This window comes from Bactrocera tryoni, chromosome 2, assembly GCF_016617805.1.
Source record: "Bactrocera tryoni isolate S06 chromosome 2, CSIRO_BtryS06_freeze2, whole genome shotgun sequence".
NCBI lineage: Eukaryota > Metazoa > Arthropoda > Insecta > Diptera > Tephritidae > Bactrocera > Bactrocera tryoni.
In genome coordinates this window covers 13,640,008-13,658,843 of record NC_052500.1, presented here as the reverse complement: position 1 = coordinate 13,658,843, position 18,836 = coordinate 13,640,008, and the positions used below count along the sequence as shown (strand labels likewise).

General features: G+C 34.9%; 6 protein-coding genes across 9 annotated transcripts; 3 read left to right on the top strand and 3 right to left on the bottom strand.

Annotated features, from left to right (window-relative positions):
- Positions 1-1,104: 1,104 nt before the first annotated feature.
- Positions 1,105-7,083, bottom strand: LOC120767590 (eukaryotic peptide chain release factor GTP-binding subunit ERF3A). The gene is made up of 7 exons (XM_040093738.1): positions 6,138-7,083; positions 4,755-4,946; positions 3,906-4,675; positions 3,747-3,833; positions 3,382-3,558; positions 3,158-3,326; positions 1,105-3,068 (listed from the first exon to the last, which is right to left on the bottom strand). The coding sequence occupies exons 1-7, from the start codon at positions 6,547-6,549 to the stop codon at positions 3,025-3,027; spliced, it is 1,851 nt and encodes a 616-aa protein (XP_039949672.1). The 5' UTR covers positions 6,550-7,083; the 3' UTR covers positions 1,105-3,024.
- Positions 7,084-7,471: 388 nt separating this feature from the next.
- LOC120769783 (serine/arginine-rich splicing factor 2) lies at positions 7,472-9,335 on the top strand. The gene is made up of 4 exons (XM_040096967.1): positions 7,472-7,646; positions 7,754-7,884; positions 8,420-8,819; positions 8,876-9,335. Exons 1-3 carry the CDS (start codon positions 7,581-7,583, stop codon positions 8,784-8,786), a joined length of 564 nt encoding a protein of 187 aa, XP_039952901.1. The 5' UTR covers positions 7,472-7,580; the 3' UTR covers positions 8,787-8,819; positions 8,876-9,335.
- LOC120769782 (protein C1orf194) lies at positions 8,892-11,848 on the top strand. Its single transcript, XM_040096966.1, has 2 exons — positions 8,892-8,980; positions 9,788-11,848. The coding sequence occupies exon 2, from the start codon at positions 11,161-11,163 to the stop codon at positions 11,734-11,736; it is 576 nt and encodes a 191-aa protein (XP_039952900.1). The 5' UTR covers positions 8,892-8,980; positions 9,788-11,160; the 3' UTR covers positions 11,737-11,848.
- Positions 11,842-14,027, bottom strand: LOC120769780 (probable tRNA (guanine(26)-N(2))-dimethyltransferase). Of its 2 annotated transcripts, none has more exons than XM_040096963.1 (6): positions 13,842-14,027; positions 13,335-13,789; positions 12,898-13,275; positions 12,664-12,832; positions 12,062-12,594; positions 11,842-11,997 (listed from the first exon to the last, which is right to left on the bottom strand). In XM_040096963.1, the coding sequence occupies exons 1-6, from the start codon at positions 14,001-14,003 to the stop codon at positions 11,877-11,879; spliced, it is 1,818 nt and encodes a 605-aa protein (XP_039952897.1). In that variant the 5' UTR covers positions 14,004-14,027; the 3' UTR covers positions 11,842-11,876. The 2 variants fall into 2 exon arrangements, with proteins under 2 accessions (XP_039952897.1, XP_039952898.1); XM_040096964.1 differs by having other exon boundaries at positions 13,335-13,808; positions 13,874-13,914.
- A 381-nt stretch (positions 14,028-14,408) lies between these two features.
- Positions 14,409-15,569, top strand: LOC120769781 (peptidyl-tRNA hydrolase ICT1, mitochondrial). Its single transcript, XM_040096965.1, has 4 exons — positions 14,409-14,645; positions 14,699-14,884; positions 15,114-15,283; positions 15,345-15,569. The coding sequence occupies exons 1-4, from the start codon at positions 14,481-14,483 to the stop codon at positions 15,436-15,438; spliced, it is 615 nt and encodes a 204-aa protein (XP_039952899.1). The 5' UTR covers positions 14,409-14,480; the 3' UTR covers positions 15,439-15,569.
- A 4-nt stretch (positions 15,570-15,573) lies between these two features.
- Positions 15,574-18,613, bottom strand: LOC120769779. 3 transcript variants are annotated; one of them, XM_040096960.1, is made up of 8 exons: positions 18,117-18,613; positions 17,805-18,005; positions 17,501-17,670; positions 17,298-17,441; positions 16,828-17,236; positions 16,099-16,637; positions 15,940-16,021; positions 15,574-15,879 (listed from the first exon to the last, which is right to left on the bottom strand). In XM_040096960.1, the coding sequence occupies exons 1-8, from the start codon at positions 18,558-18,560 to the stop codon at positions 15,655-15,657; spliced, it is 2,214 nt and encodes a 737-aa protein (XP_039952894.1). In that variant the 5' UTR covers positions 18,561-18,613; the 3' UTR covers positions 15,574-15,654. The 3 variants fall into 3 exon arrangements, with proteins under 3 accessions (XP_039952894.1, XP_039952895.1, XP_039952896.1); XM_040096961.1 differs by having other exon boundaries at positions 15,943-16,021; XM_040096962.1 differs by lacking the exon at positions 15,940-16,021 and having other exon boundaries at positions 15,740-15,879.
- Positions 18,614-18,836: the final 223 nt, after the last annotated feature.

The window sequence follows — 18,836 nt, the reverse complement described above, 5'->3', positions numbered from 1 at the left end:
ATGCTTCTGCCACGGAGTACGAATAAGGGGCAAGAATAAGCGTTGGGCTTGCTGCAGTTCCAAAACGATGGTCTGCAAACTAATCATTTGAAATTACTAGAATAGAAGGACGAAGGCACTAGTGGCAATACAACTAACCACTAAGAAGGAAGGAACGAAAACAGAAATCGAAGAATTGGTATCATCCGCTTACTTCCCTAGAGACACGAACTCAATACCACATCCAGAAGAGGAACATCTGTCCGTCAATATCATATCACGGAATTATCGAATTAAGCTTTTTCTTCTTCTTTATTGGTGTAGGCACCGTTTATGCGGTTATAGCCAAGTTTACAACAGCGCGCCAGTCGTTCTGCCTTTTCACCGTTTGGCGCCAATTGGAGATTCCGAGTGCAGCCAGGTCCTTCTTCACCTGGTCTTTCCAACGGAGTGGAGGTCTTTCTCTGCTTCGCCCGACGGGTATACTCTCAGAGCTGTTCTGTGTTTCATCCATTCGGACGACATTACATAGCTGTCTCTTAATTCGCTGAACTATGTCAATGTCGTCGTATTCTCGTAAAACTCACCGTTCCATCGACTGCAGTATCCGCCGTTGCCCATGCGCAAAGAACAAAATATATGGGATCACTCGCGTATAAAATAAGAGAGAAAGCCACACTCACAGGTAAACAGACGGATCGAAAACAATAGAAGGAATAGGTGCGGGAATCACTGCCTCAAGAACAAAGAAGGTAGTCCCCAGCATCTTCTAAGCAGAAGTATACGCCATTATCTCGTGTGCAGAAATCATACCAAGTAGAACATCAATTAACCTGCGAAAGCGACAGCCAAGCAACACTGAAAGCAATATGATCATGCACAATCAAATCGCAGATGGTATGGGAATGTATCGAGAAACTAAATGCAGTAGGCGAACGGAACAAACTCTGGCTACTGTGGGTGCCCGAACATACAGATATTGTAGGAAACGAAACAGACCAACTTGCGAAAGAAGCGGCCCTTCAGCGGAACCGAAACCCTTTTCCGCAATAGAAACGAAGGATACAATTTTTTGAAATTATTTCGATTTTTTAAGCTAATCTGGAGCATAAATTTCTTTAAAAATTACTTTTTAGATAATCCTTTATTATACTCGAAGTCATATAGTGGGACCGCCAAAATATTTAACTCATACACTGTCTCGAAATACCATAAGAATGGTAGGTCAAACGGAATTCCAAAGCCTTGAATTTATGTATAACTAATTTCCTTTTTTGTTTTTGAAAAAATCTAGTTTTTTTATGTTTAGCTTTTTTACGCTTTATTGACATTTCACCGACATTTAATATGCGTATGTCTTTCATCTCTTTTAGCTGAAGTGTTCATGTTTGTTTTCTTTTTTTTCATTAAATAAGAGGAAAATGTGTATGCAGTATTTCGTTTCAGTTTACAAGTTTACAATGTTTTAAAGCAATTAATGTCGTTTTTATTTGAATAATAATTTTTTTGTATTTTTTTTTTTAATTTTAGAAATGTAGTCGAAATTCTCACATACCTACATTAATAAAGTTATAGTTCAATCATACATATTTTTAAGCAAACATTTTTATGTAACACAAAAGCAAAGAAAATTCCAATCATTATAAAAGTTGCTACTAATCGCTATTTAGTTTAGTGTTCAGTAGGATAAATGCTCTTCGTTTGTGTGAATATGTTTTCAGCTATTAATATATAGAATATAGAAATAAGTGTAATATGACAACAAAATTTAATTTCATGGTTTCACAAACTAAACAGTAACAAAAGAGATTTCATAAATATATTACATTAAGTTGAAACGTGTGAATAAAGTAAAGTAAAATTCGTTGGAGAGTTAATTATTAATGCCAGTACTACAAAAGGACATACAATTTAATCCAATGTTGTTGTAGTTTTTGTCTTACTATAAACTAAATATATATAATGCATGTGTTGGTTAAAAATATATGTATATTGTTATTATTTGCTGATTAGGCATTGCTACAAAAAGCAGTCTAAAACATATTCATCTTTGAAACGCATAAGATTTTGTTTAAAACACGCAGTCTTATCATGCCTACATGCCGCAAAATCAAAAATGTTTTTTTGTAAAAAAAAGAAAAAAAAAAAAACAAAAACATTTCGTAAACCTACTAATATAGTTCATTTGTTGAAATAACGAGGCAACAATTGAGTAGAAAATACCTTACAGCATTTATTTTTAAGTTATTTAGGTAACTTTGTGTGTATACATATGCATATATGTAAGCGTATTACCTTGTTGCCGCTTTGTCAGACTAGTCGACGTCAGCCTGTGACCAATGACCACTTTGTTAGATATATGGTAGCCAAAAGTAATTTCCATAAATATTGCTAAAATATCATATTTTGTTACACAGATATTATGCCGAACATCTACGTTGTTGTTGTTGTGTGGATGTTTCGTAAATATGTTAAAACTTTTGTTTAGCGCGTTGCAATACTTATGAAGTTAGCTTGCGGTCATTTTCATTTACTGAAGGGAACTGCCCTAATTTATTTATTTTTGCTTTAATATTTCGATTTTAAAATTCTATCGATTTTCATATGTTTGTAAAAAAAAATCATTTCAAAATTACTTGTTGCTTACTTTTAGCAGTAGTTTTTTTTTGTAATTTTCCTTTGCGTGTTACTTAACATTTACGTTTTCACTGAACTTATTTCAACTTTAAACGAAAGAATAAAATCAGTTATTTTATATAAGTTTTTGTTTTCATATTTAATTATAGCAATAATATAATTATATATTTACGTTTACTTTTCATATTCTTGTGTTCGTTCGTTTTATAATGTTATAAGGTTTGTGTATTGTTATTTGTTATATACTCCTTTTCATACGCTACTATGCCCAACTTCTGTGTGTAGTTTTTAGTTAATGTGAAATGGCGTTAATGATTTACGTTTAACGAGTCCGATCCTGCTCTTTTATCATATATTTTGTTTCTTATATAGAAGCAAGGCGTTTAGATGAATTTAGCTGTGCTCAATTTATTCGATCACCTTCAATACCTTGCCAATAGCAATAGTTTTGTCTGTAAACGGTTAAAAAAAAATATTAATAATAAAATATATTAAATATATATGTAAGTAGAAATATAATTTGCAATTTGGTAGTACTTACTTTCGTCGCGAAGTGTAAATCTACCCATCTGTGGGAATAGTTTAAATTGTTCAAGGCAAATCATTCCGGAACATTCAATTCGCATAATTGCCACTTGATCTTGCTTAACAAATCTTGGACGTGTTTTTGATTTTTCTCCGGTCTTTTTGTCAACCAAACAAATTAAGGCCTAAAAAATGGAAAGTTCGTAAAAGCTATATAAACTTCTGTGAGATTAAACTTACTTTCACTGTAATCTCCTCTGCCGCACAGTGAATATGCATAACCGCCGAGTAACCAGCGCATATAATGGATTTGTGCTCCAAAATAACGACTTGCGCGTCGAAAACTTTGCCAGTTTTTATGGGGTTGGTAGCGTCGCATAGAACAAATCCGGGTGATACATCTTCCTCTTCGATTCCCTGTGAAAAATTATGATTATTATTTATTTATATTTATAAATTTATTATTAATATATTTATATTTATAAATTTATTATTAATATATTTATATTTATAAATTTAGAATTATTATTTGCATTACATAAAAATATTTTTTGATATTTTTTGTATCGAAAAATATAATAACCAAACTTTTTAATTTTACACACCTTCAGTTTGACTTTGATATTCTCGCCAGGACCCACAGAAGTAACTTCTTCATCATCAGAGAATAGCTGATCCACTGAAACTTGTGTCTAAAAACCAAAAAGAAAGAAATTAATAATTTCATTTTTTGTACTTACATTTTTAGCAAATATTTCACTTACCCGGTTTGGCATTACTAATAGGTTTTGCCCTTTTCGCGCAGTGCCTGATTCTACTTTTCCCATTACCACTGTACCCATATCTTTATATTTGTCAACAATAGGCATTATGAATGGGCCATCAGCGTTACGATTGAGCGAAGGCAACTGATCAATGAATGGTATGAATGCCGGCCCTCTGTACCAGGGGCAAATATCCGCTGGTACCGGATCACGTAAACCAGCTCCGCCCAAACCAGAGCAAGGCATAAAGGTTAAATCCTTTGAAGGGTTGAAACCCAATTTTTTGAGGTATGGTAGAATCTTGTCCCTACATTCGTTGTAACGTGTTTCATCCCAATTTACAGTCGGATCATCCATTTTATTTACCAAAACCACTAAATGTTTAACACCAGCGGTCTTAGCCAACATAGCGTGCTCACGTGTTTGTCCTCCACGATCAAAACCAGTTTCAAATTCACCTTTTCGAGCTGAGATAACCAAAACAGCTAAATCAGCTTGAGCAGCACCACCAATCATATTGGGTACAAAACTCTTATGCCCTGGTGCATCTAATATAGTAAAATGTTTGCGTTCTGTCTCAAAGAATGCTCTGCCCACTTCTACAGTTTTTCCCTTGTCACGTTCTTCCTGATTTGTATCCAAAGCCCACGAAAGATACCAGCTTTCGCGCGACTTTTCTCGTGCCTCACGCTCGTACTTTTCTAGTGTACGTTTGTCAACCATACCTGTGAGGTACATTATTTGACCACCGATTGTTGATTTTCCAGCATCTAAAATGAATAATGTTGTGATAAATACAAAAGTTTAACTTGTACAAATTTCAAGTAACTAAACTGTCTTAATACATACCAACATGTCCAATGAAAACAACATTAATATGTTCTTTTTTACTACGGGACTCCTCAACCTTCGGTGTTTTCTTTTTTGAAATTTTAGGCGTAGTATCATTTTCAACATCTTCAATAGCTTCGTCAGGTTCCTCGTCGTCCGGTGTTATGACAGGATCATCCTCAACGTCCCAACTATCGGCTGGGTCATTTTCTGTCAAAATTCAACATTATTTATAACTGTTTGAAGTAAACTAAACAAAACAAACTGCTACAACATTAAGAAATAAACATCTACATATATGTAAATAGTATAATTTGTTCTAGATCTGCGTGTTCAAGTATTCAACTCGTTGTTTGGTAGATGCACAGCTGATCAAAAATGTGGTTTATATTGCATTTTTTCTAGCTTACTTCTTCTTATCATACGTGGCATTTTTATATATTTAAAAAAACTAACTACAATATGTTTTATGTATGAGTGCAACAATAAAATAAAGATTAAAGTAAACTATTTTATTTACGAAATAAAATTGAACAAAAATATAAAACCAAATTAAATGTGGCACCGGGCCACATGCAACTATCTGCTGACTAACAGCCGTACGCAACTTCGAGTTGCTAACAGCTAGACAACCACCATTAACAGGTTAGAAGCGGTTGAAACCACAAAGAGAAGATTAGCGAATTCGGTCCGAAAAGAAAAGTAAAAATTAGTATGTACAGGTACAATGCATTAACAAGTATTTTTTTTTTTTTTGGTTTTTTGTACATATGTATATAGCTTTATGAATTATACTTAAAAAAAAAACTGCTTTAAGAGAGCAACACGCCGCTTAAATGTATGTTAGATGCATACTGACTTGGTCAAGAAGCTAAAAGTTAGCTCGTGGAAAATAAAGCATTTTTTCGCAAATTTATGGAAGAAAGAATCAACGGCAACTGCGAGAGAAACCAAAAATTACAAAAACGAGCATGTGAAAGAAAGACGAACTCATTGTTTGCTTTTAAAGTTAAAAATAGATGGAGAAATTTTTATACACAATTTGTCATTTGTAGTGCAATGCACTTGGAGTACTATTGCGAAAAGTTTAATACATCTATTTAAAATGCATGAAATGTGTACAAAATATTTTTTAAGAGGTTATGGTTAAAATGACAAAACTCAAAAAAACCTAACACAAACCTAACAAAAACTTAAAGCCACTGCTATTTAAAAGTGCAACCTAGGTTTACAATTTTTGTGTGTACTAACAAGCGGAGCATGCAAATAGGCTTAAAAAGTTGACAAATAAAATTTGTTAATTTCAAATAAGCAATAAAAATGAATATACCCATATGTTAAATGCGGAATATATGTATATTAATAAAATAACTTTATTGGGGAGCCGATATAGTACTTTACCATTGTTGGCAGCAATTTTGTCTGCGGTGTTGATGTTTTCAATGGGCGCTGCCCCTAAAGGCGTTGTAACAGGCGATGTTTGCATTGGGGAATCAGCAGGAGTTTCTCCTGCTGCTCCAGGCGGTACCGCTTGTAAGGCAGCGACCGCGGCAGTGGCATTTAATGCATTTGTAGAGCCACCCGAACCTGCAGAATCTGGGGTTGTGGCGGGAGTGGCACTACCTGACGCCGGCAGAGATGATGCTTCCATAGGGACAACGTTTGGTGTGTTACCGGCTGTGGTCACTACAGCTGCCGCCGCTGCTGCCGCAGTTGCTGCAACGCTACTGTAACCATAGCTGGGAACAAATTCTACTGCATTCACATTCAGTGTGGAAAATTTGGTTGCCATCTCCGTGTTATCCTGTGCCATATTTGCTTTAAAATGTGTTTTTTTGCTTATTCTCACAATCGTTTAGGATTAGTTAATCTACGCAAGTTTATAAGGTTCGTTCGATGACGAAGATGGTTTATTTTTTTTCTATTTTATTGGTGACAAGTTTTCTCCTCCTCCACGTTTATCACAAAATTTTCAAGCACACACACGTACACGAATTTGGAACCGTACACGTTTTTAGTTTTCTTTGTTTGATTGCAAAGATTATTAACTTGTATGCTTTCGGGAGGTCTGGTTACTCTTTCCTATCGTTCCACAATTTCTTAGCGTTCACTACAATCACCTCAACAAATCACGTTTTTCCTTGCCACTTCTGCCAACCGTTCTATATTACAACGCTTTTTTCTATGACAAACTTCTCAAAAGCAGTATTTAAAACAAACTGAAGTGAAGTTCAACTTAACAATTATTATCCCAACTATTCTTGAGAATTATTCGCATTACATTTAGGTATGCAAAAATTACAAACCTCTGCGGTAACACGAAATCAGTTAAAATGGCCACGCATATAAGAAAAATTTACCTGCACCCATGTAGCAACATTCGGCGGACAACGTGGTAAAGAAACATGCCTTTCACACCATAGGGTAATACGTAGTTTTAAAAAATTTAAGTTTTTCCAAAAATATATGAGAGAGTGAAAAAAGTTAACATTTTTGTGTAAAATTTGCTAAGTTAAGTGTGAAAAAAACATATATTCTTCGTTATAAATAATTTGGTTTCACGTAAAAATATGATAGAACAACGTTGCACAAAAAGTGAAAAATTCTGTAAAGTTGGCTTTATCGTATTTCGCTATTCTGCAGTCTTTTGAAAATAACGCTAGATGTCTCCAAATATTCGTTAATTTTTCGTTAAAAGATTAAAACGGACGTGTATTCGTAGCATTTTCACGACGCCATTTTATATTAGTTCTTTGATGTGTGAATTTCTATTAGTGCAGTTTAAGAGAATCATTTTTTCTTAATTTCAAGTAAACAAGTAAATCTTGAGCAGCAAACAACAAAATGAGTGGAGGTGGGAATAATTCTGCACGACCACCACCAAGAATTGATGGAATGATTTCCCTTAAGGTTAGTTTAAAGTAAAAATGAAAATACGAGGTGTGATTGGGCAAAAAATCTCATTCGCATGAAAATTTTTTCTATATAATGATTTTTTGCCATTTAATTTCATTCAGGTTGATAATTTGACATATCGTACTACACCGGAGGATTTGAGACGTGTATTCGAGCGATGTGGTGAGGTTGGAGATATCTACATACCCCGTGATCGATATACTCGTGAAAGTCGTGGTTTCGCATTTGTTAGGTAAGTTGTTAAGACAAAAGCTGTAAAATAATGGGTTACACACCAAAGTTTTCTGGGGCATGGCCGCGTGAAATGATTCTAACCTCAAATAATACATATACATATGTACATACATGTATGAAAACCACTTGCACCGTACATTCTGCTGATTATTTTTATTATTGCTTAAAATAATCTAATTGTGAACGTGCAAATATTATTAATTTCACTTTGCAACTGTTGTCTACGAATGTATCCTAGTCAACTTACGTACGAAATTTACAATTTTTAATTTCCCTGAAATAAGAACTGAGGAAAACATTTTGTTAATAGACTTGGAATAAAAACAAAATATTGCATATCACTTGTTTGGGATAATTTTAAAATAAAGATGATCCTTCAGTGAGATGCACATATAAAATGTGTTCACTTTGCAACTACTGTCTACGAAATAATCCTAGTCAGTTTACGTACGAATTCAACAATAAACCTCGATGAAATATATTTGGCGCTATTTTATATTACTAGGTTATATTCAAAATAAATTTCTTTATAGATTTTACGACAAACGTGATGCAGAGGACGCATTAGAGGCTATGGATGGCCGAATGCTTGACGGTAGGGAGTTACGTGTACAAATGGCTCGTTATGGTCGTCCTACTTCCCCAACACGACGAACAAATAACAGACGTGGTGGCGGTGGCGGTAGACGCCGTTCTCGTTCACCTGCACGCAGGCGATCTCGTAGTCCACGACGACGATCATATTCGCCACGTTCAAGATCTCGTTCAGCAGGTAGTCGTTCACCTGCTCGTCGAAGCAAATTTTCACGAAGTCCAGTTGGTCGAAAGTCACTAAGCCGTAGTCAAAGTCGCAATGGTGTAGCTGGACGTAGTGTTTCACGTAGTCGCAGCCGCTCTTAAATTTCTAACAAAGTCATTGATTTAATAAATCAGGTAAATTAGTTTTGTGTAGATAAAACTTTAAATGCTAACTTCTTGTTTTTTTGTAGAATTGCCCAACATAGTGACCAGTATGCATTAAATACTTTCATGTGTTGATTAGCGGCGACTTCATATAAAAACGCAGTCTGCGTTTAATGCTGCTAGATCAACAGGTACAGCCTTTAAATATTTCAATTGTAGCACTACAAAAACACAAAAAATTAATGAAAGATTGTGGAAGATAAGATAATCAGGAAAATTAAACGTGCCCCTCATATCTTTCTTTTAAATCTCCCTAATTTCATAGATATCTCGTTTAACGCAAATCACATTATGTCCGTATTTCCATATTACACCAAAAGCTAATGTTAATTATTTCAATTATCAATTCTCTCTTTGAGGTGTGTAGAAATACATAATAACGTATGATTACCCAAAATATAAAATATGTTTAGACTACATTTGGTAGAATGCCATTATTATATAAGATTCATGAGCGAAAATTAAATGTGGTCTGGAAATCTATAATTTTATTTATTTTTATTTTCCAGTAATTGGAAAAGTAGATTTATATAATTAACCCAAAAAAAGTTAATGAGATGGGAATAGTTTTAGAAATTTTGTTTCCAAAATTATTTGTACTCTTATATTTAAATTTGAAAGTAACATGAACGTATTGTAAGTTTTGTAAAAAAAAAAAAATAATAATAAATGTATTCCAAGTAATTTTATTGAAAAAGTCCACATAGGTGATGAGGTCATGTTGATAGGCAATTTAATATTTGTAGGTAATATACATAAGATTTTTATTTTCAACTTAAAGAACTTACTCTGGTCTACATACGAATTACACAACACATCATCCAACGTTTGCATTATTATGTTGCTAAACTTTTGTGTAATTTTTATGTGGTATACACTTTATAAACCAATTTTATAACATGGCGGTAATATATTTTTTACACTTCTATATAATGCAGGCAAACAAAGATTGCTGTAAGGGCAAGGGCTGCTGTAAAAGTGCGAAAAGTGATTGAGGCAGATATTATAATGAAATATGTAAAAAAAAAAATGTTTGGGGAGATATAATGTGCAAGGAGCAGGAGGCAGAGATTCGTAAATTCATTGATGGCTGCAACGTAGCGAATTTTAGGAAAACGTACTCCTGTTACTCTTGTTGCTGCTACAGCCGCTGTTTGCTGTTGTTCCAGCGTAATATTTGTACACCACTTGAGCCGCTGCACTTAACTATGCCTAACACTTCGATTTTATTTCTCGAGCCCTCTGAGAAAAGCAATCAAAGTGTTAAGCTCTTGTAAATTTACTATTCGTGTTCGCATCCTATAAATGAAAATGTTGCTGGTAATTAACGTTGAAGTTGCAGCGTCAATTCAGTTTTATTAAATGAATTTCGTAAACAAAATGTCCGGAGCAAGTACATCTTAAGCATACTTGATGTGTAACGGAACCAATCATGTACTTTGACGGTTTGATTGTGTACGCGCAGCAGTTGGAGCGGTGTACGGATAGAATATATTAAATACCTGCGATTTAGACCCAAGTTCAGCGAAATCTCAAATATGGTGCATATGTTTGAAGGCAGTGCAGTATATGTAGAGCGGAAGTTTGGCAGTTAATGCTGTAGCGAAAATTACTGTTGCAACTACCTGTAACTGGTGGCTGTTTGTTGCTGCTATTCGCTGTTATTCGCTTCAGTACGCTTCTTCGTACGATATTCGACTTCATTTGGGTGGTAGTTAGTTGGTGGTCCGGCGTTTCGAGTTCTGAATTGTTGCTGTTCCTACGAAAGATTTTGTTTCTCCAAGTTTGCAGCACAGGTAAACCAGTTAATATTTGGCAATTTGCTGATGTCCGACATGCATTTCGTGGGATGTGATGCTAAGTACATTAGGAAAAGAATCTGGCGATGATACTGCAGGTAGGTAATTGCGATTATCTGTACTAATTACATATTGTTACAGACCAACATCTAGATATTCTATAAATTTTAATAAATAAACATGCAAAGCATGATATAAAGATCGAAGTTTTTTTTCTTACTAAACGAAAGGTTGCAGTTGCTTGAATCACAGGATCACGAATTTCTGAACTTTGTTGTTGGTGTGGTTGTTTGCGAAACTATTATTTTCAAATGCTTGTTTTGTATGTAAAATAGTAACATTTGTCGTGACTATTTATTTCTATTTCCATGGTACTGTTGCCATGAATTCTTCGATTAAATTTCAAGTAGGCGGGGCGTTATATACCATTTGCATCATTCAAAACAAAAACGTTTGCGTTTTTATATTCGGTAAACTATTTTTTTCCTAAACAAATTCGAAAAGCTTAAGAAATGAATTGTAAGAGTAACAAAATGGCAAAAGTAAAAATACGCGTCCGAAATGTCTGGTATGAACCTGACTTAAGTACTGAGGGTATTTACCTTTGCCCAATGCCCCAACCACCTCAAGCGCCAGCTGGTGCATTGTGGTTTACAAATTTGAAACCATACGAACGGCTTTTCTACCATCAGACATTAAATTCTGTACGGAAAAGTAAACGTTTTCTTGCCACACCCGAGATACCCAGCGACTCTTTGGATTTCCAGTTACAATCACGGTATGATCACTCCAGTGAAATATTTCCAGAGCGTGTAGATACACTATTGCAAAGAGAAACTTGTGCTTGTGAAAGAACCGATGATACATCACATGGCACAGTGGAATTGAGTTCATTTCGAGTACTTAAAAATGTGAAGACGGTGCAGTTACCCGCCGGTGATAATCAAGATCACCCACTAAAAATTGGTGGAATTAAAGAGAAAATTTCACCACATAGCGTTAAATTGATCAATAGTGGTGTACACAATCAACTGGTAAACAACGGGTTTTCGCGACAAACTGGGGACGGAAATTTTTTCCGATATTAAAGAGGATTATCATTGGCTTGTTCCATGCAGTTTTGAAAAATATGTTTTTTTTGTTAAGATATATACTTAATAGTTCCAAAGCTTATCTAATAAAATTTTGTCATGTTGAAAATCAAATATATTTAATTTATTACGTAGTCTCATGTTTCCAATTTTGGTTGCTTACATTTACTTTCTTCATCATCACTTTTTTCCGTAGGTTTTTGCTTTTGTTTCTTGTTCTGATTTCTATGACTTTTTGCAACTTTATCGTGGCCAATCCTGTGAAAATAGTGTATAATTAGTACATTAGTTTTTATTTAAAAAGATTATTTATTAAACTCACATTATTGTCGCTCGTGTGCCAGGGCCCCAATGTGCAGTCGGATTTGTCTGGAATCGAGTTAATGCATTGCGCCGACTGTACGGATTCGCTTCTGGATGCATATCATCAAAAATATAATCAGTTTCAGTCGGCCGCTCCAATATGGCTTTTAAAGCTGTACCTTCTACCATACGTTCCGCTTTTACAGGATGACGTTTGGCCCAGCAACGTAATATATCCCATAGAACCGTCGCAGGTGCATCTGTTTTTATAGAATTTTTACTTGCGTGTGAGAAAGAAACACGATAACCTGCATGAAGAAGTGCCGAACGGAATTTGAGCACTGGTATATTCTCCAATTTAAGAACGCAACAAAGTTTATCTAACACATAATACAGTGGCACGTCGAATAATTCTTCTTGCACCACAGCTAGCACTCCTTGTAAACGACGTTGTGTTCCCAATTCACAAAGTGGTTTATCATTTACTGCTTGTATTAATTCCTTAACGAACTCCTGATCATGAATAGGATGTGACCATATTGGACCACCCATCTATAAATAAAAAATATACATTTTTAATGAAAATATAATTTTTTACTGAGATTCGGTATCGTGTCTTACATGATGTTTGTGCCCACAGTGTTCACAGTTCATACCAACGTTTGGTCCAGTCGGAATACCGAACTTTGTCTGCGATTTACCTTTGTCTGTGGTATTGACCTTAACATTTCCTAACGGTTGCAAAGTAAACGTTTCACATCCAGTGCATTGAAATACCATTGACTGCTTGCTGCATTGATTGATGGACTAATAGTAAAATACATATGTTGAAAGTATTTATAACATTCTACTCACCTCATACTGTATTTGCATTTTGCTTGACTCACATGAACTCTTACGAAAACCCGTATATAAAAATCTGCAGAAATACTCAAAAGTGGTTCAATATATTTTCCATATCGATTCGCATGCGTTTCAATGGAATGCAGCAGTATCCGTAGCGCCATTTCATGGCAACATTTCATACGCAATGGAACACACCCGTATTTAGCGTAACAAGCCTCCGGTGTATTTCCTGCTAGTACTGCCATGTCAGTCGCTGTTACAAGCAATAAGCCTCCATTAGCGATAGATTGCACTGCTGCATCTAAGAAGCGGTTTGGGCAACCGTACGGATCCAGATCAATTACATCAAAGTGTTTATCATTACCAGTGGAAAGGTACATAAGCGTCCTGGTAGAATGTTATGATTAAATTTAGATTGTTCGTTATAGAGTTTATGTACAACTTACAACGCATCCGATTGGCTTGGCACAATTAAATTTTCTACTTTGTTGTGCTTCACATTTTCACCAATTGATTCTACAGCGACTTTTGAAAGATCATTCGCAATGATTTCACGTACTCCGGCGATTTCTTTTGCGTATCGTATGCTACGCAAACCTGTCGCAGAAAGAGCTTCTAATATACGTAAGCCATTCTCGTATTTCTGTCCTGCTGTGAGTATATTATCTTCGACATTTACATCAATATTGTTTGTTTCTATATTTCCTTCCGTTACATTTTTCTTAGCAGCTGTATTGCGCTCTTTTAGCAATCGTCGTGCAAACACATTAAGCACTGAAACACTTAGATCTCGGTTGAATTCCTGTACTGGGTTGTAGAAAACACTCCCTCCCGCAACAATCTCAGCGCTCTGTTCTTTAATCACGCGATCTAGCGCACTTCTTTGATAATTATTTGTTTCCTGAGATAATTTCATATTACTAAAAATACCGGTTAAATTATAGATTATATACTTTATTTTCTAACGTAGATTTTGCCTCCATACTTTGTATCAATCGCTTAGCGTCCACGTTTTCGCTATCAGCTGGTTGAATGGTACGGCAAAATCTACGTTGGCATTCCCGTTTTATAGGAAGCTTTGCAAAGCATACGATTTGATGGAATTGATTCCTCATCTATTTATAATTATTATTCCATTATGTATTTAAACGCGTATTTATTAATATATAAACAACCAACTTTTATATAACGACTTAAATAGTTTTTGTACTAATTGAAGAAGAAGGGGTAACATTTTTGAGTTGTATACAAAAACAAAAACAAAAGCAAAAGCAATATTCTAATTTTGCTATAATGAAGCATTTCAATATAAAATCTCGGCCAAAGCTGCAAAGAGAAACTTGGTATCTTGTTATCTCGAATAGTGCTTACAGGGTAAAAGAAAAATAACCTAGTTTATTAATATTTTTTCAAGAATAAAATGTAAAATCTTAATAGCACAACTATTAAAAATTGCTATTATGTACCAACACTGACGCTGTATTTTCTCCATGAGAGAGTGGCACTACTGAACTCTATCAGCTGTTTCAAAATATAAAAAAAGATTCACTTGTAGTTAACATAACTTTAAATAAGAGTCGAAATAAATTAAAATGAATAAAATTTGCGGCAATTTTATATCTATACTACGTTTCTCCAACATTGAAAAAACGTACACAACATCAGTAATTCTAGGACGCCGGCTTTCGTTTAAAAGTGATTTGTCACTTGACAAATTGTATCCAAATAGCCGTCTTAAACTTTTTACACCGCCACCAGTAAATACGTTATTTTTTATCTAAACTTATATTTAATGTATTAAAATTTGTAGCCATCAAATACAGGTGATAAATTTTCTGGATTTATACCCATTAACCAACTGGAAATTACTTATAGCCGAAGCTCCGGACCTGGTGGACAACACGTGAATTGCGTAAACACAAAAGTTGACTTGCGTTTTAAGTTAGCCAGTGCCGACTGGATACCTGAAAAGACAAGGCAAAAGCTTCTGCTGTCCGTAAGCACATATGTCGATATTTTTAAATTTTTATAGATATTGTATAATGTGGATGCGTTTTACTACTTTAAATATCAAGCGTATATTAAAGAATTTTATGTATACAGCATACATTTTCAATATTTAGAATTATATCATAATTTGAAAAATAGTTCCCGCTTTTATGTATATATATATATATATATATATATATATATATATATATTTATTTAAACATCTGTAATTACAGCTACAAAATAAACTCACCAAGGATGGTTACTTCGTCATAAAAAGCGATTTAACGCGTTCACAACAAATGAATTTGGCTGATGCCCTGGAAAAGCTGCGCAACCTAATACGTGAATACGAAGTAGAGAAGGCAGCACCGACGGAGGAAACTTTAGAAAAATTACGTCGTAGGTAAGTCGAATAAAAACAACTACAAAATTATTCGATTCACATACATAAATCTTACTTTCAGGCAAGAAAAAGCTGCTCGTGAAAGGCTATTAGTAAAGCGACAAAAATCGCTAACCAAAGCTTCCAGACAGGGTCCAAATGTCACAGATATCTAGATTATTTATGGATTGCAGTAAAGTCGTAATACATTTTGAAAACAAATAAAACAATTGGTTTTTAAGCATTTGTAACTTCTTTAAGGTGAAGAAAAAACAATACAAATAAACATAATTATTAAATTACTATATATGCGTAGATGTGTATAAATAAATATGGTTCATGCGTGTGCATGAAAACTGTAACTGTTAACTAAATATTATTTATCGAATCCTCTAAGCATCCATTTCGTCATAATTAATGGAAATCCTTATTGGATCTTCAGCGGGTGTTACGATAAATTTGCGTCGTTTACGTTCGTCCAATGTTGCTGTCGGAGTATTTGTCATCGAAGATTGCGTAGATGGATTAGCTGTAGAAGAGTCTGCCTCTCCTACCGCATTTAAAACATTAATGCTAGGACAATTAGTTTGCGTGGGCATTGTTGCGCATCGTGGTAACTGAAAACGTACGTATATTAATACTCAAGAATAAAACAATAAAGTAGGGTATTTTGTAACTACACTGGCTGCTAATATTTCATAGGTATTTCCATAATCGCTAGCTCGCGCTGTTGGATGACGATTTAAACTACAACGGTTTCTAAAATGCAAAAACAAAAAACTTATATAGAAATCAAGTTTTACATTATACATTACTGCATTCGCATACCGACTTACCTTCCATATTGCAGCGTTTGCTGTTGGTTCATAGTCGAGTATAAACGTTCTATTTGATGAACAGTAGAGTAGTTATCCCTAATAACATTTAACGCAGAACGATCGAATAATTGTCTATTCGAAATGGGCGACCAAGTGTTTTGATACGAAGCATCATCTAAACGTAGCGTTCGTAATAGATCATAATCTATACCCAAAGTTTTTTGATCCTCTCGCGGAAGGTTGGCAAATTCATCGATTAGAGCATTGGTGTCGATACCATTCTTGGGAAGGCCTCGTGCGATTTTTATGTCGTGTTTCCAAAACTCTCGATGATTTCTGGAAATTGCGGGCGCAATCTCCTTAACTTTCAGTACCAATACGCCCATAATGTAGACACATATTATATTTGAAATTGTTACTAGCATACTTATGGCACCCAACATTACCAATTCGGTGGCTTGATTGTTGGAAAACGAATGCGACTTAACAACAATGTTAAATCTTGAATCATCCGTTTCGAAAAGTGTGTAAATTAGTGCTAAAGCCCAAAGGACGCCCTACCAAAATTAATAAAAAAAGGAAAATAATAATAATAAATAAATAAAATAAACAATAAAAGTAACTACATACACTATATGTATATGCACATAACTAAGTGCTTTTGATACAGATACATATGTGTGTATAAAATATTATTTATATATTTAAATAAAAAATAAATTTTAGTTTTAGCAATACTTAACTTACAGCATTGATGGCTGGTGGTAGGAGTGATGCCGATATCGCCACACCCACCAAAGAACCAATATTACCGCCTAAAATTGCGACCGCAGCTGCAGCACCGGAAGGTATTGCTGTGAATAAACCAACCAGCAAAGAGTGTAATTCACTGCGTGACAACATCTCAGCCGTTAGTCCTTCGCCATTGCCGTAACGCTCATCGATCGAGCAGATTACTAAGCCAAAAATGAACCCGATAATTGTTGCTATTAATATACCAATTAGCTCATTTCGTAAGCCCAACGTACGTAGCGTCGGATCTTTGATAGCGGTGCCGAAAATAGCAGCTATAATCGGACCCATCAAAGGCGAAACAAGCATACTGGCTGCAAGAAAGATCGTGCTATCTTCGGCTAAACCAATTGCTGCCAAAATGCTAAACACAAAAACATATGCTTATCATTTTATTAAATAGAAACTTAAGAAATCCAACTTACGTGGCAGATATTAACAATATGACAAAATCGAATGTTATAGCCGCATCTTGTCTTACATCTCGCACAATTTGCGCCACATTCAACCGGCTTCTCACCGAATTCATAAAACGATTCCAAACGCTTTGCTTTTGCTCGTTCAAATTGCTTTAAGGTGAAATATGAACGCTTACATACCTACAAGTGTTTTGAAATAAGATACTTACACATCGTCATTTTCTTGTGGTAAATCGAGTTCGGCCTCGCGTCGAAATGTTTTTGAGACCAAACAATTCATCACAGATACGCTCGATCCAACGCGATCTCCGATGCCCCACTCGTGAAGTTTGTCCAATAAATTTTCATAGTTCTCATTAAACTCAACTGTAAATATTACCTTATAAGAAAGACACCCGATTACTGTTATATAAGTATACTAAAATTAAAAATAACATGAAGCTCTCTCAAAATAAGTATAATTTCTGCTAAAACTAGAATATATGTAAATATTTTGTTAAGTGCATTACCAACCTGATGCATACGTCCATCAGTGTCTTTCGTCCAAACTGCGTTGAATATTTGAGATCTTTTTAAAATTTCACGTAATACCGTCTCCATGCAAGAGTCATTTGGTATATTTAGTTGCGATGAATCTCTTTTCCTTTTACGGCTTGAAGATGAAAGAATATCACGTAAACCTTCCCAAGATTTCCGTATAAATGGTGGCCCGTCCTAACCAAACGAAAGGAAGTGCTTTACATTATAACCGCCAACATTAAAGTAAACAAATGGCTGAGCTTTTAGACACTGTCACTGTCACTGTCACTGTCACGGACTACTCACCACAATCTCCACATCAATGTCTTTCGCACTATCTGACGCACTGCCTGTGCTGCTATCCCTGAAGATTGAATTCTTAAGCAACTGTCCAGCATCGCCAAATAAGAATTTATTGCCTTCTGATCTTCGTCGTTTCGGGAAAGTGCTGTATTGCTGCTGATCCAGTGTCTGTGTGGTCAGTGGGTTATCCATTTTAGCGCCAAGGCTAACAATATCGATTTCATTAGCATCGGTAATGTTAATGGTAACTGCAGCGGTGGTAGTCGTAGCATTGGATAAATTTGATAAAGTTGCAGTTGTTGTTGCTGTTGTGACAGGTGTGGAAAGCAGTTTATCTTCTCGTCCATAGTTAGCACCGATATCAGGTTTCTTTTTGCGAAATTCACTTTGCAGCAGCAACTCCTCCGTTTCTGTCGGTATGGTGATTATGAATAAAACAACGGCCATTTGATTTAAATTATTATTTGTATATATGAAAAGAAAACAAAAATTCAATACAATATTTGTCAATAGTATTGAGTTTCTTTTTTTTATTTTAGACACAATTTACTAAATTCACTTCACAACACAATGACAACAATTAATGCTAGTCGGTGCATAACACTCATAACTCATAAGGGAATTCGTAGTAACGGTATTTTGAACGCAGTACTGTGGGAAATTGGAAGTGCAGTTTTCCAGTGATGCTCAGCTAAATATCATTTTTTTATTATGTTTAAACAT